The 23,665-nt window shown below is 41.4% G+C and overlaps 1 protein-coding gene across 10 annotated transcripts; it reads right to left on the reverse strand.

The window, feature by feature from the left end:
- Positions 1 to 94: 94 nt before the first annotated feature.
- LOC118504335 (putative mediator of RNA polymerase II transcription subunit 26) lies at positions 95 to 23,259 on the reverse strand. Of its 10 annotated transcripts, none has more exons than XM_036038689.1 (7): positions 11,133 to 11,303; positions 4,287 to 4,801; positions 3,909 to 4,172; positions 2,305 to 2,962; positions 2,070 to 2,230; positions 1,874 to 1,998; positions 95 to 1,803 (listed from the first exon to the last, which is right to left on the reverse strand). In XM_036038689.1, the coding sequence occupies exons 2-7, from the start codon at positions 4,561 to 4,563 to the stop codon at positions 1,651 to 1,653; spliced, it is 1,638 nt and encodes a 545-aa protein (XP_035894582.1). In that variant the 5' UTR covers positions 4,564 to 4,801; positions 11,133 to 11,303; the 3' UTR covers positions 95 to 1,650. The 10 variants fall into 10 exon arrangements, with proteins under 10 accessions (XP_035894582.1, XP_035894576.1, XP_035894580.1 ...); XM_036038683.1 differs by having other exon boundaries at positions 11,045 to 11,303; XM_036038687.1 differs by lacking the exon at positions 11,133 to 11,303 and adding an exon at positions 10,960 to 10,978.
- Between the last annotated feature and the right edge of the window lie 406 nt (positions 23,260 to 23,665).

Consider the following 23,665-nt stretch of genomic DNA (forward strand, 5'->3'; position numbering starts at 1 on the left):
TAGCTTGTTTTGCTGGAAAATATCAGCCTTCCGGCAAGGAAAACCGAACCATTATTCAAGAAAAACCAAAACAAAATTAAATAACACACAATGCCATAGTTCGTTTTAGTTTAATTCATTTCAATTCATTTCATACGATACAACTATGTTCGGCTGTTGATTTCAAACAATTTTTTCTCTAGTTTTTCCTGTACCATCCCACCTGTAGCCTGGCGGCTGTTTTTCAAACATGATTACCCTTTCCTTTTCAAACAATTACAACAGGCGTCTTCGTCCATCGTTTCTCGTCGTCTCCAAAACTACTTTTTGGACCCCATTTCCCTACGCACTATTTCTAAATAACGATAGCTTTTCTAAAGATTTTCTACGACGAATGATAAGATTATGCCGGTAAAAGGGGAAGATACGCGGCCCCTCTTTCCTCCTGACCGACTAGCTGGTTTCGTTTCACACAAATACCGCGCTCTAGTGCAAATTTTTTTTTTTTATACTACGTACAAAGTTGTGGTTTGCTTTCGCAGCGTGCAACGTTACAAACTAAAAGCAATCGGTACACATTTTTACTAGCTTTACTAGCATCTGTTTTACGCCGGAAACGTCCCTTGTGAGTGCTGTTGGGCAACTGTTGGAAGCATTCAATGATCTGGCATTGAAAGTACTAACCCTGCTAGTAACTAACCGACAGTAGCATTGTAGAGGTACAGGATATATAGCAGCAATTTACTTTCTGGCAGGGATTGTTCTGCCCGTCCCGTATTGTAGCTACGAAGGAAGTATTAAATATTAGCGGGGTAATAATGTTCCCGACTTTTCTCTCGGGTTCGTTCATCAGTCTTCTTTTAAACACATGTACAGTTTTGTTTGTGGGGGGTTGAGGGTTTGTTTTCTTTCCTGTTCCTGTTGATAGTAGATAAATTTTCACGCAACATTCAACATTCGCTAGAGTGACAATTTGTGTTTTCTGCTTTCTACATTGCACCACCTTGGTGCCGCATGCTAACGTCCATGCCCTGTCCTCACCACGCGTGCTGTCGATAAGCTTTTTTCAATACATTTAAATGGAAATGTTGGCTTCTGATTGTATTCGGTGAAGTCATGCTAAAGGAAAGAGAACATCGAATGCTATGCTAATGTTGTATGAAGAAATGCAACATTTATTCGCCGCAGGACAAGTTTGATCCAGATTCGGCGAACAATTTCTGTTGGCAACTGTTGAGCATGTTTTTCGTTTTTTGTTCTAATGAGTTATGCACTGAAAAACGATTCCACGCACTCATCACTGCACTAATGGGAGCTTAAATGGCACTGGGCGGTTGATGCAATGGCTAAGTAAATCTAACAACGGTTTCCTTCGGAATCGCGATTATGCTACGGGCGCGGTATGCACATGATTTGACACAAACTACACAAAAGTGTAGAATCAATTTAGACTAGCTTTTCATTTACATTCACCGGAAAAAAAGAAGGAACAGAAACGGCGTATTCTTTCTCTTTCGATTAGCTAAAGTACGACGATTGATCGATTCCATTACACTAAGAGAACACAGCAAAAGTGATGCATACGTGCTCCTCCATTCAAATGTACACTCTCGGCGAATCAACTTGCGGCACAAGGCATAGGGTCATGGCAAGGACGGGCAGCAACCCTGTCTAGAGGGCTGTCCGTTCGTCATACACGACCACTGCATCCTGATCGGTGGCTAGTGGTAGAGCGGCCAGATTTTGCGATCGTGACCGGCACAGGGCAATAATGGCGGCCTCATCATTCCGCATCCGGTTTCGTCGTTTTTTACTAAAGTTTACCTAAAAGTAGTAAAAGAGACAACCCATTATAGATGGAAGAGTTCGGTTGTGCCTCGTTCATTGGTTTTACCTTTGCGTACAGTTCCTCCAGATCGTCCGCATTCGATAGGGGACGTTGCTTATTTTTGCCCCACGACGGCAGGGATCGCGTCCGATAGGTGGTGTTCGTGTCGCTCTCATTCTCATCATTTATCACTGTGGAAAAGGACAGGGTCTGTCGGTATGAGCAAATTGGGGCGGTATCGAAAGGTTAATACGAGTTTTACCTCCACTAGAAGCGTATAGAGGATTTATCGCCCACATCGACTTGTGCAGCTGCGTGTGCACCAGTTGGCTCTGCGGAGATTGGCTGTGATTATGCCCTGAGGAGGATTGATGATGTTGATGCTGCAGTTGTTGCTGTTGATGGTGTTGGTGATGATGTTCCCTAAATTATAATGCAATAATTTGAATTAATGAGGTTAATATACACAATAGAACAGTGAGAAATCGTTTAACAACCTTTGCTGTTGCTGATGGTGTTGCTGCTGATGTTGTTGATAGTGAAGGTACTGTTGTTGTTGTTGTTGCTGTTGTTGTTGTTGCTGCTGCTGCTGCTGTTGCGTTGAAGGATGATGATAGTACTGATGCTGATTGTACGGACTGTACTGCTGCTGTCCGTGCACATGATGGGTGTGTAATTGCACGTGCTGTTGCTGCTGTTGATGATGGTGATGCTGCTGCTGCTGCTGCTGCTGATTGTATTGTTGCTGTTGCTGCTGGTAATGTATGCATTGATGTTGATGGTGCTGCTGCTGCTGTTGCTGTGTGTGATGGTGATGATGTTGGTACTGCTGGGCGGCGTACTGTTGCGGCGAGCTGCCGTACTTTACATGGCTATAGTCCTGCCCACCGGATGCCATGGTGCACTGCTGGTTCGTGGCGGTGTTGACGGCGCTACAGGTATGATGTGCACATCCGCCGGCAGGATGGGAAGCATGATGTAGCGAGCTGTTGCTACCACTGGCTGCGGTGTGCTGCGGGGTGTTGGTGGTGGTGCTGCTGGAGGGCGGTGGAGGGGCACTGTACTGTGGTGGACAGATGCCGATCGAGAGGGGCATCACTAGTTGGTTCGAGTCGCTGCTAGCGCACGATTTAGCTACAATCGAGCTTTGCGAAGCTGCAACGGTTCGAATGATTTAATGCTTTAATACTTTCGTTAAAAAATATTTTATAATATACATTTTTTTAAATAATGCTAAAAATACAAACAAACAAAAAATCCACAGCTTCACCATCAGTCCAAGTTAAGTAAGAAAACGGTTATAAAAATAAACCACACTTTCCCTCACAATCCAAAGGGACAAAAACTTCAAGCTCAATTCTCAAGTCAATGATAGAGGGAATTACATCTTATCGCCTGAGGGAATTGAATCTTTAAAGTGCTACTAAACCTATTTCTATTTTAATTATTCCCTACAGGAATGAACGACAGAACGAGATTTGGTCTATGGAACCTATAACCGGTGTGAACAAACTTTCGTTTGTTCATGAAAATTTCACAAGTATTACGCTCGAGTGATATTGAAAATATTGAAATGAAATACGAAAAAATGGAGACTACAGCCAGGAGGAAAACCAAACTCAAAGTTTAATGGAAAGATCGCAAAATCAACTTCACGCGGAGTTCATCAAGGCATGTGACGAAATTAGTTTCCATGATAGAGGAAAGCTTATCATATGCTTAACAACTCGCGTCTGCCAAGCCGTTGACTAATAAAATAACGAGTAAGCAATTCATGAATAAATTCAGCACTTCAGATGGTTCGATAATATATTAATGTCCGATGTAACTCAAACTAGTATGTACAAGACAAAACAAAAAAAGAAAAAGGATGATTTATTTATTTTTCTTTGTTTCTGGCGAAACTAAATTTGAATTTTAAAATGCATCTGAAGTGTTGGACAATATGAAACAGTGTTTGAAGGGATATAATTTGAATTCTGCTTGTGTCCTTGCCAAACAGAACTTGTAACGCGTTGAAGAAAAAGGTTTTCTATAACACAATTTGTGAATGCATTTAATAAGTTAATAATTTATGTATTCATGGATGAAGTGTACCTACCGTGTCCGTTGTTGGCGGTGGTTGTGTAGTAGCTCGAGTTGAGCAGTTTACGCGTACGTGGCTGCACCCAGCAGCAGAAGAACAGTGTCGCTAGGATCAGTATCAGTATCACGACCGTTCCGATCAATATACCCCAGATCAGCGTCGGTAGGCCCCAGATCGACTTTGCCGCCGTGGCCTCAATCGGATACATTCGTGCGGTTAGCGTCACCGATTGCTGGTACAGTCCAGTGGTCGTGTTGAGCAGCAGCACATCCTCTGGCCCTGAAAATAAAGCACATAAACGTTTTATTTTTATTTTCAGAAGAAAAAATCCGACGCGGAGAGGCGTTTAGTAAGCATTCCTATTCCATTTCACTTTTCCACTTTTTGGGGTACCTGGCAGGACGACGAAATCGTCCGTCTGTACAACGGTCGTCAGGACGGTTGGTGAAGTTGCGGCAGGCATTGATGAGCTCATTTCGGACACATTGTGCACAAGTCCGGACGAAGGCCGATATCCGGCTGGCGGCACGGTCACCGGATAAACTCGTGCCTCGTGTACCACGGTCGAACTGACTAGACGATCCAGCTTGTTTAACAATCCGGCACCAACTCCTGCTGCCGACGCCATGGGTGCCTGTGTTGTCGAGAAGCTAGGCAATGGCCCGGCCATGATGCTCGAAACCCACCGAACCCTTTCAACAGGGTGGGGTTCGTCGTTTGTGACGCACGCAGTTATACCACTTGTTGAGTCTACTTCCGTTCAACAGGAGTCACACAGACGCAAACACACACACAGAGTCATGCAGAGTCCCTCTACACTACACACACACACGACACGCTCGGCGTTTCGAGCAGGCGTCAGTGAGAGGACACTCCAAACTTTTGTTAAAATCACCAAAAATCTTTGTCTGGGAATGTAGGACGTTTAGGAAATGAAGCCACAAAATGGAGGGTAAATAAACAAAAAAAGGGCAAATACTTCAACCCCCAACCGAAAGCGAAAGCTGGACACAGCAGCAAACGTAACATCATTTTTCACTAACATCACACCCCGAGAAACTCTTGCGGACCATCTCCATGCGGGAAATCTGACCATCTCCGGGTAGAATCAACCGACGGAAATGAAACGAGATGAGCACAGTTTGGGGATTGAATTATCAAACGCTCTGCCCGTTTCGTAGCTGTGCTCTCCCGCTTACTTATTTGCTGTCAACTATCAAGCTGCCGGTTGTGGTAGGTGACGTACAACCGGCCTGAGCCATGGTGTCCGGCACGCTCGTGCACACGCTTTATGTTAATCGCTTCACTTCAATTAGTGCACGCGGAAGGGCATACCCGTATGCGAATAGGAAACACATTACGGCTTACTCGTTCGCTATGAGGCCGGTTTCGACTACCAATTGCTTTGGTCACAGGTTGAACATTTCGAAACGAAAGTGGACGGTGTCCGAAAAGGCGGTAGCGACCAACAGTCACGTCGTTGCGGATGGGTGTTCCTTTTTCGGCACGGTCCGAGCACGTTTGATTCAGTGTCAAGCGGAAAAGAAGGTGGACATTCGGTAGTTAATGTTCAATGCGAAGAATTTAGTTATTATAAACTTTGTGCTAACGGTCGCTACAAAGGCGTGCGTCGCGAAGTTCACGGTCAATCCTTGAATGGGACCATAATTCATGATTCATGGTGGTTTATCCATGAGCTCATCAGTGTTAAACGATATAAATTAAAGTACTATTTCGACGGTTGTGTGTATGGGTTGATGATTAGTTGCTAGGTAAAGAAGTTGATGTGCACGTTTTGCCTTCATGTACATTTTATAGCATTATTTGAGTTTTTTTTTAAATTGCCAATAGTCCTATATTTTAACAAAACATTTTAAGATACGCCTGAAAGCTTTTCATATGACGTAATTCGCGAAATTATCCCTAGCCATACTGTGAGTCTCTAAGAAAGCAGGAAGACCAACACCTCCTGAGGCTGTATTGTCAAACAAAAAGCAGAGAATGTCATATTTAAAATGCCACCGAAACATTGCCTTTGGCAAAAGATTTTAACTTTCTCTGTTTGTTGCCATGCATTTTTGTCGTATAAAATTCTAGAAGCAAGATGTCCTTTATTAAGCTACTGCACAGCATAACGTGTAAGAAAAGAGTGCACCTAAAGGGTCCTAAATAACAAATCACGTGGCTATATGATCTTACGTTTCGGAGCTCGATTTTTACAACGGAAGATCGTGGATCCCACCTATATAGATAGAACTCTAGTACTCGGTGTCGTAGAAAATATATGATGAACTTAAACTCGTATTACAATTTGCAAAACTGTACAAAAAACCATTTTCGCACAGTTCGATGAATTTTCAAAGAAAGATTTACAAACTAACTTTACAGTCAACTGTAAATGTAACACGACATTCATGCATTACATTGTTATCATAGCTGTAAGTAGTGAAAAGAATCAAACGCCTTCTTTTATAATTTAAAAAAATGACAAAATGGCCAAGAGATACGAGCACATAACAGTGATAGACCAAGGGGAAGGAAAAAAGAAACTCATTATAAATATTTGTGAAAGCATAAAGCGGTCTTTCCTTAAGACAAGCTTTTCTTATAATTAAGAAACACTTTTTACCAGCGTTTTGTTTCGCTTCCCAAATGCAACGACACGAAACTATGTCACATTCTTATTTTCAACCCATAATAAAAAACCTCCCCTTTCTCCTTCAACCCTCTGCCTACATGTTCATTCAGTATGTGTGTGTGTTTTGTTTTCACCCACAGACATACCCACTGAAGACAACAATGATTTTCTTTCACTGTTGTGCCTTGAGTTTTTCAGCTTGGAAACATCACACTGATGGTTCTCGTGGTGGCACAATGTACCACCAGCGTGAAGGATGTGGCTTGCATACTGAAGTGTCGACCGACTGGTGTGTGTGTGTATGTGGTTGTTTTCATTTATCATTCTATTCACCCATTAGGATTCTAGTTTCTTGCTAAACCCATCGCCACCAAGTAGCTGGAACGCATTGACCCACATCGCTGGTTGCCGGCATAATGCGACAAGGTAAATGGTGCTTCGCTGTAGTAGTTTATGCAAAATTGTTTGCCTAACGAAAAACAGAACCTTCCCACCCGTACATTCTACGCGCTACCGGACGAAGCATTGAAAGGATACATTAGAACATGTGCAAGGAATGCTTCCTGCACTTTACTTTACGCTTAGCCAGATTTTGCTGGTGCATTTGTCTCCTCGGAAAACTGTTTCTTGAACATTTCCTATAGCAAACTGCACGCGTTAATGTGTGCTTTTTCGCATCAACGAATTAACTCAACGCTTTTTGTTTTTCACTACCAGCGAAAACGGGGAACCCGTTCGCAGGTGCTCCAGGCCAATTAACGAGGATACGAATGTGTGTACAGAATGAATATGCTATCGCGGAACGCGGAAAGAAAAATGTGTGTCAAACCTCAAGCCAAACCTCTTGTCGTGGCTTGCTGGTGGTGAGTGAATCTAGCCAGCAAATGAATAAGAATTTTCCACTCACTTCAATTACGCATCCGTTTTTTTCCCGGGGACAGGTACATTCCAAAAAAGCCACGAGTAACACATTAATTAAGGTGAGACTTGTCACCCATTTAATCCACCACCCGCCGTACGATGTACAGAAGCGTACCGCGTCGAGAAAATGATTCGAAAACGGGAGTAGAAAAAAAGGGGGAAAAGCCACAAATGTAGAAGCATTCGAGAGGCTTCATTTCAACATCCCATCCACACCAATTCTTTCGGTACGTTCGAAACGTCTGCGTCGGCAACAGTCGGCAATGCAATGCCGCAAAAGGAGACAGAGGATGGAGAGGACTATTTTTTTCGCTTCTTTGCCACCACATTGCCACCCCCAGTTCTAGCCCACTTTTGCAGTTTTCAATTTCATCACAAGCTTTTGATCTTGGCGTTCGCGTGAAGGCAACAACGCCCAACGCCTTCGGGTGACATGCATGCAAAGCAATGATGACACCGTTTGGGGGAAAGTTTTCCCACGCATCCTCAGGCATGAGTGCGCTCTAATGTTTTTCGTTGCAGTGATTTCAAAAAAAAAATAACACAGTCCTAAGAATTTCAAGGGAATGATCCAATTTTGAGCCCGTTGACTCATTAACAGTGGAGATATGGAATAGTTTTATGTTTGCTGGAAAGGCTAATGATATGATTACAGTTGATGGCATATTTTGTTACAAATCTGAGAAATGATTTCCTTTTTTCAAACTTGAAGAAAGCATGAAGGCTCTACATCACAGAGTATGCCAACAACTTTCTTTAATCTATTTTGAAGTTACCGGATATCACATTTGAATGAAAATCTCAGATCAATCTTTCAGACTAAGCCGATTCGAAAAACCCGCAAATGAGGGTATTAAACGATTTAATATAAAACAAAGCATTTATCTCAAACTCCTCAAACGGACTATTTCGGCTTGTTTTTGTATGTTTCATTAACGTTGTTTCATTAAGACTGCCTGTTACTTTCGGCTTTGTTTAGGTTTCCTTAGATTCACGAGAAATGCTCTGACCAGTCACAAATAGTACCGGATTTCTACCAACTAATACCACAACTTCAGCATCATAGAGTATAACTTTATGAGTTATGTTGAAGACGTATATGTCTGAGAGGCACGTGTAGCTGCCTGCAGCAGTCAATTGCTCTTTTCAAAGATTACAAATTAAAGCCACAATTTATTGCTGAGGAACTGAATCAGTCTCAGGACCCAGGTTTATACACTAAACAAATTTTAAAGAACACATTAACATCACACATTAAGCTACACATTAACAAATTGTTGAAAGCGCATATTGTTTGGAACTGCTCGATTTCTCTATGACCAATGTAATGAAGTTATCAAAATCAAATTTAACGGATAATTTATAAAGGTGCCTAGTATTAAAACTGGAAAAAAACTATAAATAAGACGATTAACGTTCACTGTTCTTGAGCATTTGTTACTCAAACTATGACTTCTAAAGCCAAAACACTTTTTGTTTCAAATAAGATGCGAAATATTCTAAGTTAGTAACTGTATTTAAAGTTCGAAAAATAAAACCATTTTTTTTTCAAAGAGTTTCGATTAAAATGAAGAAAATTTATAATCCGAAATACTTTTTTTGACACATATTTTAATATCATTACCTGACATCCTCATAAAGAATGTTTTCTCTAACACACTATTTTTTGTAGTCAGAATCAGTGAGGAATAATCAATACATAAATTTTGTTTCATATTGTGACCTCACTTTGCTCAGGTAAGACTTCCTCCAACCTTTCCCGAGATCAGGCAAATTCGCACCACTTTAATGGTCCGTATAATTACCAACAAAAAGTGATTTTATAAAAAACATTGTCACGTGTCACTGTGTAAGCACATGAATATAATGGCACCTAAAGCCATCAGGCTTTAGAGCGTACTTTCAACACTACATGCAGACCTACCGAGTCCCAAAAAAAAGCAAGATAAACCGTGCAAAGGAATAACCATCACCAGACAGGTCGTTGAAAATCTTCCTACGGTACCGGTTACGCACGTGTGAAATTTCATTTCGTTCGAAAAAAGGCTGTCTTACAATTATACCTTAGATCTTCGTTACAAAAACACACACACCTACAGCATCTTTAGAACTTCTTCAGTGACCGAAAAGGGTGGCCTTTCGTAGAAAAGTGTACACACTTACTTGCGACATATTTTTGCAATTAAAAGCAAAGCACCCTGCTCTTTCCATGACACGACAAACCGTTAAAGGCTCCTCTTTGCTTCATCGCGATGTTCACGACTTGAAAATGTTATCATGTCCAAAACGCCTTCTTTGTCACGCTTGGGGTTGCTTTTAGCGGCCCGGATTGGAACGGTTAATTCACTTAATTCCCGGCTTGTTCTAATCCTCCGCTGGTGAATCCGATCGCTTGAAATGCCTTTGAAGGGAGACGTCAACGAACGACGAAAAATGTTCTTGGCTTCGATCGGATTTTGTGAGACAGTTTCGGTGACCCTTGGCACGGATGATGCGGAAGGAGGCAGCTCTGCTCCAAACACCTGATTAGCTTCCATCCAATCCTCGAGAAAGATGGTGGCAGGTGACAGAAGGTCAAAGCGAATTGTATTATATGCCGGATGCCCCCCCCCCCCCCCACCATTCAATGCTGGAAAGGATAGCGCTCTCTGTTGTCGATCGTTGTGTGGCACCCGATCCCGACGCGGTGCAGGTGAGGTGCGAGAGGGTGGCACACAATTTTACCACCTAATCCCGCTAATCCTATTACCGATTCGGTAGCAGACACGGGACAACTGAACCGAGTGCACACGAAAGCAAAGCAATTTTTGTCCTTTTCGCGCCGTTTCGCCTATTGACAGTGGACAGCTGAAAGGCTTTTAGCCTAGGGCACGACAGCCAGCTTGCTGTGTTTGTTGCGAGGAAATCCTACAACCATTTTGTTTTGAGCAGTAACCATGCCCTGGTAGGTGTTGCGGTACAACGATGGCCATTATAAGAAATAATCAATGCAAAACAACACAAACACACTATAACTTCTCACAATCACTCTTAACGCACAGCAGAAAACAAAAAAAAACAAAAGAATGTGCTTCGTGTGCACTAGCGAATGATCAACTTAATCGATCGTACGGTTATGCAAGCACGGGTTGAAGTGCTCAAGCGGGATTGTGTACTGCAAAACAGGATGACACGCAACAGTGAACACAGCGACACACACACACACACACACAAGTAAAATTCTTTTCCCTTTTTATCATTTGCGAGTTATTGGTATGCAAACCAGCAATCTAATTGCCTTTGCCGTAGAAGCATCAACATTTTGAGGCTTCTAAATTATGTACGCACTATTGCAATTCACAATTCAATCTCTGAATCTACTATTTTTGTAGCAAGTATTGAAGCCACCACTATTATGATTGCAGCTCAACCGTACAACGCACACCTCCACTATCACCAGCTGACCAGATGTGGGAAACGGATGATTTTCCGCATTACAAACACTAACGCTCTCTCAAACACACAAACCGGCAGGTAAATATTAACAATCACAGAACAAATCACCGCGACCTCCGGTGGAGGTAAATATGGGAAAAACACTATTTTTCCGTACCGACTGGAAGTCAACCGAGAAACACGTGCACGAGTAAAAGTAATATTAATCATTCGCGAGCTACAGAACGTCACATCGAACCACTCACTGACTCATACGGCCATATGTTATTTACGGTATCATAGGTTTTTTGTGGTTATTATTGTTGTTTGCAATTTACACAACCACAGGCCCTTCTGACACTTGGCCCAAAATGTGTATGGGTTCGCTACAGCACTGCGAAGCGCCAGCTGTTGATCGCGAATGAATTGATTTGGAAAATGTAAACAATCTTCAACGGAACCGGGAGCTTACACCGCAAACATAAGCTACGATACGAACGGGAGCAGCAGCTGCGTACGAATGGATCGTGCACGAACGAAACCGACGGTTGATAAGTTGCGAGCTACAGTCAGTTGGGCAGGGTTTTCCGACGTGTTATACGTAGTACGTGCAATTTACTACAAAGCGTATAACAGTGTTACAGTACGTTGATGTATCAAGACTAAGCAAGTTGCGTAAATAATTTGAAACTCATCTATTCAACAAATATTTTGATCTAACAAATATGTCCGTGCCGTTCCGTTTGATCTAACAATACTTCTTCAATGTGGTTTACTTGATTTTCAGTTCACATTTTCTTGTGCTAAATTGACGCAAATAAATTGTTTTAATACGCTACCACAGTTTTCAAAAAGCCTTATGGTTTAGTTTTGATAAAGATACTTTGGAAAACATTAAGTCATGCGTCTGTATTATCCAATTATACAAAGCGGATGTTTTGCCTTTTTTGTTATTGATTCATATAATTTAAAAATGTATTAAAATAAACCGAATCTCCAATTTAATTAAAGTTTACAACAAAATTATTATTTTCTGAGAGCCCTATCGTGCATGGTACTGAGCGTTCCATAGTGCCAATGCTTCATAGAAAAGCATGGAAAATTGAACTGCTTCTCTCACCTCTTAACTTGGTTGTGTTTTCTCGTAAGTTCACAGGCCGAAGTCGGAAAAACTGTCTCGTTTTTCATTCGTGTTTCACATGTCGTATTTTAGGTATGAACAACAGAGAGAATTGCCAGCACTCGTTTTCTCATTTGACACTTTCAGTTGCGCTGTGTAAGTATTGTACGCTTTTCTTTCTTCCCATGACAATTTTAATTTTTTGTTTAAAAATGAAGTAAAGGTTTTGAAAAAAGTAACATTAAACAGTATACTGTTTAAATGAATGTTTAACTTTCAAAACTATTTTAAACGTCCAATTGTGAAATATAATACTATTTCAAACGTTATTTTGCACAATCACCCTTGTTGATTTACGATGTTTTAGATCCCAGCCAAAACTCTTCCAACGACATTGTTGCTACTCTGTCAACAAAAGCTACAAACTAAAACATCTTTATTCAAATAACCATTTACGTACCAACATTCTAACACTTTTTCTAATCGCATACCATTTGTTATTGTCTCTAGCTAAGCTTGTGGAAAACGTTATCAACGAACAATAAGACATAAAGTTGAAACGAACTAAAAACCAAAACAATCGGACGTACAAAAAAAAGAAACTATTAGAGCATTTCATTTTCACATTCTCTCCTGCGCGCTTGGGCAATGCAGCAGTATCAGTTTTAGCGTAAACCAGCTGACGTTTGTGGCAACGCTGTCATTTTCATCACTCACTGCGTACCACAGCCATGGGCACTACTTATAAGGCTCCGGTCGAGTCCAAACCGAACGGATGGACCTTTCTACTCCACCGGGACTACTTCCACCGATGGTGCACGCGATAGGAACTGGAATGGGTGCCTGCGGTTGCTTAATCTAGTAAACGTTGCAGTATGTGACTTCCCGCTTTTTAGTGCACGGCAGAAGACAGCACACCAAGGATTGATCCAAATTCCACCATCCATGGCACGTGACCGGACCGGTGCACTAGCTTGGAATGTATTATGTGTGTGTGTGTGTGTGTGTGTGTGTGTGTGTGTGTGTGTGTGTGTGTGTGTGTTTGTGTGCGGTAGATTCGAAAACGCTACATGCTAGGTCTAAGTGGTTCAACGGGCCCAATGACCTGGACCGTGTAGGAACCCTCAGTCCTTGGTGATAAATTGTTGCACCAACTGAGCGCTTAGGTTCCTTCCCTCACCTTCATACCATCATTTTTTGAGTTTCATTTTATTAATCGTCCTTTTCTCCCTGCATGAAATATCCCCAACATCATAACATCACCACGTGTTGGGGTGGATTGTGTTATGGTAAACTTATTAAAAACGATGAAAAATTCCCACGTCACTGTTACCGGTGGCGACGAGCACCATTGCTTCAGCTTTAGCTAGAGCGAAAGTGGCTTAAGAATTGCAGGACAAACAACACTTTTATGGCTCATTAGACAGAAAGTTTTTGTCGTGTTGGTGTAAATTGGGGTTTTTATTTGGTAAAGCGGCTAAAAAAAGGTTTCCTAACATTTGTTTCGGTGATAAGCTAATATTTCCCACTTCAAAACGTGAATGAACCAGAAAAATAGTATAATGGGAAAAACACGACCCAAAAATAAAGTCGATCTAATTTTAAATATTCAACAGAACGTGCTTTTCTTACGAAGGCCTTTATTTCCATTTTGTAGCTTGACTTATGTGTAAGAAAATTCTCGTTTTTAATTAATTTTGCTATGTGCATTAATCTATGTTAGTTAAGCAATTGTAGTAAGGCGGATCATAAACCATAGGCACAACCCTAAACATACTTTGCCAGTATTATTCAACACAATTTCTTTACATTAAAGTACACTCATCTTTCGATCCGAAATTGTACTTAAAAATAGCCATTAAATTTAATTTCAAGAATTTTGCTACCGGCAACATATTATTGGCTAGGAAGAAAACCCTCTTTTGAAGTACATGCCATTCGCGTCATATTAAGTCGACCTGTCAAACTTCAAATTTTGGCAAAAGCAATAAATAGAAAAAAATGCCATAAACGATCAAACGAACTATCTGAGATGTCAGATATACACACATACACATCAGTAGAAATATCGCCCGTAACGTCGTGTGCAAATTTGACTTCCTGCTTGGTTTCTTGGAGCAATGTTCCGGTGAGAGTTTCCTTCGGTTTCCTTTGAATGTACTGCATTCAAACACTTGGACATGTCCGAACGCTCTCGATGTACATCACGTGCAACATCACCGTCACACAATCGCAAAGAATAAAATGTAGCGATGTTTAAACATGAGCATTAGTTCTCAACCTTCCGGATTTCCGGCTGTTGGCATATATGTTGTATGCAAAATCAGTGTTTCCGAGGCAACAGCATACAGCACTTGCCCATGTTGGAAGGTCGAAGAAAGCAGTCAGCATTCCGAACCACTCACCTGTATCAGCATGATGGCTTTGATTTTGCCAACTCTACAATTACACTTGTCTTTTGTGACGTTCGTTTTATCTTCAAAGAAACCTGATCCCCGTTGCAGTACCCGTTTCCGAACCGATAATGAACATTCTGTCAAACTGTCGGATCTATCCGTCTTCGTGGTTGAGTAGGAGCCGTTGGTGGCACAATTTCGCATTCAAGGTACACACGTTCGCCACAAATTGAAGAAGCAAAATGATTTTTACTGGAAAACTTTCGCCACCGGTTACGAAGCGATATTTTTTTGTTGTTGCGATTATGAGATTGGGATAAAGTAGATTTTACTTTCATTAGAAGACACACAAAACAGTAGGGCTAGAATTGTTTGTATGTTGACATGTGATGTTTAAGTGAACAAAAAACATTTTGTGGGTATTAATTAACATCCTGTTTTTTTATATCCTTTTCATGATCCCGTCCACACCAGACATGTACAACCAGCAACTAACGATTGCTTAATGATTTTTCACCAAGGGGAAAATGCAAAAATACCACCGGTGGCAGACAATTATGAACTGATGTTTTCATTCAACTTTCCTCGTTTGCTTCGATAGGGGCCAGAGGAGATGCGAAACCTGTCAATCCACCATCGACATCATCAATCGCCATGACGTGCACCGCTGGGTTTTCCCAGTGAGTTTACGTACATGACTACTAATAGCGCCTGCGAAATGCTTTAACAAAAATGTTCTGCTGAATCACAGCAAAACCACATTTCAACAAATTACTCCATCATATCACGGCACACGGATGCTGCCATGATGCTGAGAGAAATTGAACTCTCTCGATAAACGTCACAAGACTTTGATGAACTAACCCCGACGGTCTGGTGCGTTCTCCCAACTCCCTTGCACCCAACGGTTCGGCGCAGACATATTGACAGATGAATGTTAATTAAAATTGTTCGAAATGCGAAATCCCCTTTCCTTTATCAAGGCAGTTTGGAAGCCGCTACGCCAGGTGCCGGGTCAAAAGTTAATGCTTTTGTGATTATGCTTGATGACATACATCAATCCACCGCACATTAACGCGCTTTGTACGGGTTTGGCGCTTTGTACGGGATTTGTCTTATTTACTGCGAGCGAATGTCGAATCGGTTAACTTCGGTGTGGTTTGAGTCGCAAATTTTAGCGTTCCACCGAATACCATTGATGTATTTGTAATTAGAAAACTGTTGTCAAGAGAAGGTGCAAGTTAGGATGGAAACATTACTCTATAGTTTATTATTTCTGATAAGTTTTCTTTTTTACACGTGTTTAAATAATCTGATATAGTTTAATGGATTTGATTATTTTTTTGGGAATCAGTTGTAATATTTGAACGTAATATAAAATTTGACTATTTTTTTGAATTTTTTGTGAACTTTTATCGTCAACACGGAGCTCACAATACGGCGTCAAGCCGTCATAATCAAACTTTAATAAATAAATAAATAATATAATTTTCCCAATTATGGAGACGCCCAGTTAATCATGAAGCATGTAGTTACTAATATGTTCCACTAAATTAATACAGAGACAGGCTATCGATGGTATAAAATTTCGATCAGGGTCATGCAGTAAAATTCAATATTACAATGTGTTTGTGAGAGATACCGATTTGACAGATAAAAATCAAATTTTTAACGAATGGTTTCCTGGCCACCCTAATTTGATTGTAACCTTATCAGTTTTAAGTACTTTAAATGAAAAATGTAGTAAAACTAGCAGGAGCCGACAGCTGATTTGTACTTCGTGAATTATTTACTACGCGAGTAACGTGTTCCTAATCAGCATTGACTTTATGAGCTGAGAAAACAATACACAATAAAGCTGTCCTAGATAGATAGATAGAAGTTTTCAATATGTAAGCTCTCGTGTTGATTCTCTCACAGTTATAAAAACTAAAAGAAATCTCACAAACAAAAGACCCATGACCACCATCCACAGACTAAGCAGCAGCACAACAAAGAGTACATGCACAACGATGCAACTTTTACCGGTTGGTTGAGTTTTGATTGATTAAATTTTCCTCGGATAGCACAACGTTTGCTCGTTTCGTGCATTTCTTGCTGCAAATTCATTCAGAATGAATGGCATCTTGTTGTGTTGGTGAATCTACTCTTCGAAGGCAGAAAAAAACCATCACAAAAATAGATGTGTCACCGTGTCGCTCCATGAAAAAACCACGGCATTGCTTCATATTGAGATGTTTTCGTCTCTTTATTACGTTTACTACTGACTTGTACGGCAAGTCACAAGGCACAGGCAATTTTCTTCATAGCATCATCTACAACAGATGAAAAGCGCACGATGCAACAGAACGAGTGATTATTAAAAACAATAAAACTAAGCCAGATACAGCCCCGGCTTGAATTGAACAACTACAAAACCACAACCAACAGACAGCAAACAGTAAGAAAGCGCGGATGAAATTATGTTATGGTGTGAAATTGCAGCTCGATGACACGATGGGAATTCGCTTTTGTTTTTTTGTTTCCATGAAATGTGTCTCGACTTTTCACCATTTTGTTTCCGCATTTCGAATACCAACACATTCTTCGAGCGACGGTAAAAAATACGACAAAACTATTCCCTTCAGCTATTGCACAACAAATGCCGAGAAAGTTAAAGAGACGAATGTACACAAACTCACACAAAAATTATTGCAAAGCCACACTCTGGCTGTGTGTGTGTGTGTGTTTTGTGTGGCAGAAGGATGAATATTTTACTTCACTGACATCGAAGAAAGTTGCCGGCGGCTAGAAACAAATGTGGAACAAAGTGTTACAAGTAAAACATTAAAACCATGCCTATGGTACCACCGTACAAACAACGGTGGCGACTAGTTGCGAACTGTTTCGAAGCAACAATGTTGATGTTGTCTTTTTTGCCGTAATAAAGCACATACTTCTAGTGTCCCACAGTTTTCACGCTCTTCGAACAGTGAAGCTTGGCAGTGCTTAAAATAATTGCAAAAAGGAATACGTAGGACGCAAAAGAGGTGGAATGGTAGGGCAGCGAACTACATCGTACCGACCGATTCGATTGTGAGCTGCTAGCCAGAAACTGGGCTCTCGAAAAGCCACAGAACGACAGCATCTTTTATGAACTAGTAGATCAATGAAACTTTAAAGGACTGTTTTTTTTATAAATAAAAAACAATGCCTTCCATGTAAAGCTAGTCAATCATATTGTTTACCAGATTTATAGGGTCTTTTTTCCTGATTATTGTAGGTAATTGATTCATTGGGAGTTCAGTATGTTACTATATTCTAAAATTATAAACCTGCTGCCTCTACATATCTAGCTACATAATAAAAGGTGTAGCACACCATAAAATGACAGGTCGAGGAGCCAACAAAGATAAACAATAATACTTTAGCCGTTGGCAATATGCATATTGTGAGTACATTATAATTACTTCACCGCTGCTCGTTAAGCTTAAAATTCCATAGGGGGTAAAGTATTTTTTCGACAAGCATATTTTACCAAGAAACACTTTATTCACTTCGGCAGAGGCTAACCTGTACCTGGACAATACCTTGTATTGGGGAGCTTGAAAAAATTACATGTGTATATGTAAAATGTATGTGAAAAATAGCTACAATCGCACAGCGTAATTGAACCAGGTAACCATTTCACAGCTACCATCAACACCATCGCAACCATATCAATTAAACTCACTCGAACAGCGGTTCCATAAAATAAGGACAGGCTCAAATGAACGTCACGGGCGCTTTTCCATTAATTTTTATTCACCGCTTTAGCCGCATCGGTAGGAGGCATATCTCGATGGAGACGCCCGGTACGCTGTTGAAACAGTGCCGACACAAGCCTCCACCAAAAAAAGGGCACATTCAACCACCGTTGTGTTATTAGGGATTTTCATTGTTTATACAGCCTGCTTAAGCTCACGATACATAAAGTACAGAACGCACGGAACCGGGTGAAAGTATATTATTCTTTCAATTTCATTCTCACCTTTCTGTTATCCTTAGCGCTTGGTATGGGGAAGCCGAAGGAGCAGGACTCTTTTAGGTTTCTTTTACAGTTTACACCAGCGCCAATTGCCCCGGAAGGTCAGACGAGAGCTAATGGTTGGGCAGGCAATAATTTTCACTCTCGACAGAAGGACAGTCCAGCCAGTTCCCGGAGGAAAACAGGCTAACTAAGATTTTCACCACAAAAGGACACACAATTCGCCTGCCCTGAAAGGACGGCAGTAGCACTAGTATGGAGTGTTTAAGCTACCTTTTTCCCAAAATTTTCAAAGGTATTAAAGCAAGGTGGTGCCTTGAATGGATATTTATGGTGGATTTGCTTTGCCTTTGCCAAATCCCCAAGAGATAAGGTCAGGCGACCATAATATTACCTTTGGGAGAGTATCGAGTGAAGGAATGAAGAATATCGGTCGCCTTAGCCTTCTTTTATGAGATTTTTTCTTTGCGCTTCGTCAATCGATAAGGGTGAGTGAATATGTAAAGGAATCAAAACGAACGGAAGCTTACACTAAATCCGAAAAATAAATAGGATATATGTAAAGTGGTACGAAATTAGCAAGAGATTTGTTTTTTTTTTATGAATTCTTTTACATTAAGATTTTAAATACAACATAATATGAGATATTTGATTTTGATGCATATTTAATTTTTTTTTGAGTGAACCATACATCCTGATACAAAAATGCATTTTTCCTTCCAAAGTTGCAATACAAATAATAGTATAAATAAGGTGATATAAAATTTGAATCGCAATGTAAAGGACTAGCGAACGGAAGGAATAAACCAGGAAAAACGATATTAGTTTCGGATTTCCCGACGATTCCACACCCCCACAAATACGCCACCTTCTTGAAAAATCTGTCTACAGGGATAACTCCCCTTCCGGCAAGTGTTAATAAGCCTAGGGTGGCATATAAAAGAAGTTGTTAAATATCTTCTTACTCACAGTCTGCTTTCGTTTTCTCTGCGATTTTCTTTTTATTATTCAAACCAAAGATACACGTCCCGGAAAAAGGTGTTTCTCGGTGGTGAAAGCCTTTCTTAATGAAGCCGAAAGAAGGAAGCACAGGCTGAGATTTGCAATCAGTTCAATATTTTGTGTGACTGTTCACGACTCGAGTGCCGTATTGATACAGACTTTATTGCTTCCACCACACAAAAAGGAACAGGAAAAACAAGGCACGAGGTAGCATAGAACGGGTGAAAAACGTTTTCGGCGTCTGTATTTTCCACACGATGGCAGAGGTAGCGAAATGTAATTGCAGTTTAATAGTTTGCAGAGGGTGAAAGGCCGCACGTAACGGTTTTGCACAAGCTCACAAGTTGAAAACTTTCCACTCGACAGTCTTATGAGCCAAACTGGCGGGTGAAAATACACATCCTAGCAAAAAAGTGAAGCTCCTGCTGAAGGGTGACGGCAAAACTGAAATTAAAATTCCTTCACCAGTTGCTCGCTCGAAGCTCGAGGACGCTAGGCTGGTTTCTGTGGCCTTTTGTTGGCCTTCCGATGCAAAGCGGTTTTCCGACCCTGTTCCGACCAGTTGGAATGTTTAGTGGAAACTTTTTGGTAAATTGAACATTGAATAAATAAAGCATCTTTTTTTTCGTGCTGCTTTAGTGCATCATAAATATGCCGAAAATTTTGTGTGAAATGTGAAAGCAAAAAACGAGCTATTGGACGTAAAATATTTTGCTATAGAGAATAGACTGATAACACTGTGACACCACAGAGCCGTGTGTCTGAACTTGGTTGCGCTACTGGATATTTTTAAGAGGCCTTCTCTGGCTTTCTTTGCTTGATTTACCCGTGGATAGCTAGATTTATCCGTAGCAGTTGCAAAACTCAACTCACAATGATAATGAATTTTCGATGATATTCCTCCTCCTGATTTGGAAGATTTTCTAGAACCACTATTAAGAAAAAAATCAACACTAACAGTTTTATGGACGTTATAATTAACGTTAATTATTAACTATTTAATATTGAGCTTTCAGTAAAGATTATAATGTATAAAATGTGCAGGCAATAGCCTCCGGGAATACATTAAACTAAGGAAATTAAATAAGTAAGAATAAGGAGAGACTGCATTTACATGAGCTAAAACTTTTTTAGGACAAACAAAATTGAAAGAAAAACTTTGAATCTCGTTTTAATACCCTCGCTCTGGACCAGAAGCAGAAAAATAACTAACCCACTACGTACTCAATTGGCAGGCGAGCGTAAGGATTAGAGTTTGGATCCACTGGGTGACCTTAATCCAGCTCTTGCGTTAGCCGTTAAGCTTTCTTCACCTTCGGTAAAGATTGTGTGAATAATAAATAAAATAAGAGACGTCCGATGTACCAAAAGGATTCGAGATTCTTACGTTACTTTGCGTCCACATAAAACAGCACCACTCCCTCGTGGAGACGCCTGGTCGCCTGTGATCGACAAGGTTTTATGTCGTTTCCCCTCTTACGACAGGAAGAAATCATCCGATCGATTGAATCGAGTGAGCGTTTCGGCATGATGCCTTCAAAGCTCATAAAAAGGCAAGAATGCCCAATTTATCATCCACCCATCCATCCTTTGGTTCGCCATTCACCGTACGCCGACCAGTTGAGCGAGCGGAATTAATAATGCATATGTTAACTTCAGGTTTGAGCACGGTCGATGTTGAAGCGTGAAATCATTTACTGTGTTTGTGTTACATATTTGTGTACCAAAACGCACACACGAATAGTCACACATACAAACAAATCAATTGGAAAGACAAATAAAACTCCGAAAATGGACCACCTGCGATGGTAAAGGCGCCAACAGACCTCTTCAAACCGGCGCAACTCCATCATCGGCCGACAACACACCGAAACAGCTGTCCATCGGTCCACGGCAGTGTTCTCACTCCTATGTCTCTCTTCAGATCATTCCGATTGCCACGAAAATGCCCGATTCGATTCATTTATCTTTCCATCGTACAGATGACCTACAAAAAACCTACCAACAGCACACACTCACATCACCATGGATACCCCTTCATGATTCGGGCAGCATCCAGGGGGACACTCTGGAAACAAAGCATTTGCGATCTGTTGAGCAGCCAGTGTCTCTGTAGGTGAAGGAAAAGTTGCGCAGGGTAAAAATCGATTTTCTTCCTCAGTCACCGGCGGGCCCGTGTGGTATACTCCCTCCTCTGTCGATGTCTTAAACCTAGCGCCTACAGAGCTGGATACATTTAACTAAATGCTTGAGTATGTTTGTATGTGTATGTGTGTAGGTTCCTTCATACGTATTCCCTCCTTTTCTTATCGCCCCGTGAAAAAAAGACTCAAAGCGCATTGTATGACAGAAGAGAGAATGGGTCACCAAACAAAGAAACCCCACAATGGCTGCCATGGTGGGGTAGTACCGATGCCAACTGCCGTGCAACTGTTACAAAGACCGTCATGAAGCCATCGTGGTTGGTAAGAAGGGCTGAAATAGAAAACTATGCACACCATCTCCCCCAGGTAAAGCTTATACTTACATCACGGGTCGACGAAGGTGGACAAGTTGAACGGCACTGTGCTTGGTCTCACGTCGTCTTTTACATAATCCAGAACGGCAATCGCAAATTGACGACCCCTAATCGATTCTCCACGAACCTCGCCATATACATTATCCGTGTTTTTGTCAGTTTATGCCCAATTTCCTGCACTTCCGTTACAGCTTCCTGTTGTGGGTGCGTTGTGCACAACAATAACAACAATATCACATGGAAAGCAACACGCAGCCCCCCACACACTCACACACTCACACCTGCACAAAAACACTGGCCCTCGGGATGAAAATCATACGCACACACTAATGGCACACTTAATGTTGAGCAAAATGGCCATTTTCACGCCATCTTTCGCCGGGAAATCTCACTGAACGTGAGTCTAACACTGTGTGAAGCATCGAAATGGGCCTATTTCCTCCGGATTGAATCATAAATCTCAACCACAAAAACGGACAAGCACACCACCATCCACCACGAATGCACTTTGACGGGGCACGAAAGGACACACACACACATAAATGAAAACGACTTCTGGCGCACTGAAATCCGAACGAAAGCACTGATATTTCGATACAATAAAGCTGCAATTAACTAACACTCGCCATCAACACGAATTATCTACGGTTTTCCGTGGTGAAAAGGAAATGTGGATTTCCTTTCGCAATGCAGCGTTCCTTCTCCAGGACGATGGAACGCACAGGCTGTACGAGAGCGCGCGCGTCTACGAAACGACACGCAAAGGACAACGAAAGCACCGTGCGTTAATGTTGTTAACGTTGGTTAGTGTGGAGGAAGCCCGCCGCGATTGCTCCGCTCTGTGCCTGTGTGCGTGAGTGCTTTGATGCTGGATGCTGTTTGCTGGTGCTGCTGCTGCTACTGCTGCCAGTGCTACTGTTGTTGTTTTTACCCATTGACACTTCATTCAGCGTAAAGCAATCAGGTTAAATCGTAGCATTCCGTGCCGCTTTCTCATCTAATCGGTTCTTTCGCTCTCTCGCACTGTCTGGCTGCTCGCTCGCGGAAAAGCTACTGCTGCTGCAGTCACTGCAATTGCACATACTTCGTTTGTTGAATTTTGCAACAGTTTTACTCCAGCACCGAGTATCGCACCAATCTTTCACTTGATTACACACAGCCCAGTCCAGTCCAATCCAGTGCACTATTGTAGTTTATTTTGCACAACCAAACGCAAACGAAACAATCGTCGTTCGCTTCCCTGTAATATCCGCCGCCATCGGAGGAAATTCGATTCCGAGTTTTTTCGGCCCCACTGCGACTGTGTGTGGCGGGCGTGAGTTGCCAGGCAGCCAGCCTCGCGAACGCGCACCATGTTGTTGTCGTGTGGAGTTTCAAAACATTGGACACTCACCGACCAGCGAGCGTGAGTGATGATGGTGAGTGATTTGCCCAGCAATTTTTCTCATCTGTCAAATGCATTTAAATATTGTAATAAAAGCGACTTCAAACGAATAAAGCTGCTACATTAAAGAAAAAATAATCCTAATAATATAAAAATAACTTGCAAGCATGAATTTATTTATTTTTTTCAATCGTGCTTGTGTCGGTGAGTATCCTTGGAGCGAAGTGTCATCCCCAAAAGCACCAGAGTTGTTGTGCATGCGATATAGTGAGCAAACGTGAAAGCTTTCTCCAGTAGGAAAACGTCACATTGCTACTTGTTGACAGCAGGAATGCTACTAGGCTATTAAACCATTTTTTCTTTGAGCCCTGTC

This window comes from Anopheles stephensi, chromosome 2 (assembly GCF_013141755.1).
Source record: "Anopheles stephensi strain Indian chromosome 2, UCI_ANSTEP_V1.0, whole genome shotgun sequence".
Lineage (NCBI taxonomy): Eukaryota > Metazoa > Arthropoda > Insecta > Diptera > Culicidae > Anopheles > Anopheles stephensi.

Excerpts from the sequence above, each read along its gene's own strand:
- LOC118504335 (XM_036038689.1), bottom strand. The coding sequence starts at position 4,563 with ATGGCCGGGCCATTGCCTAGCTTCTCGACAACACAGGCACCCATGGCG. Across the intron at positions 2,963-3,908 it reads CACCGCCAACAACGGACACG|CTTCGCAAAGCTCGATTGTA; the intron begins GTAGGTACACTT and ends GAACCGTTGCAG. Across the intron at positions 1,999-2,069 it reads TCTATACGCTTCTAGTGGAG|TGATAAATGATGAGAATGAG; the intron begins GTAAAACTCGTA and ends CCTTTTCCACAG.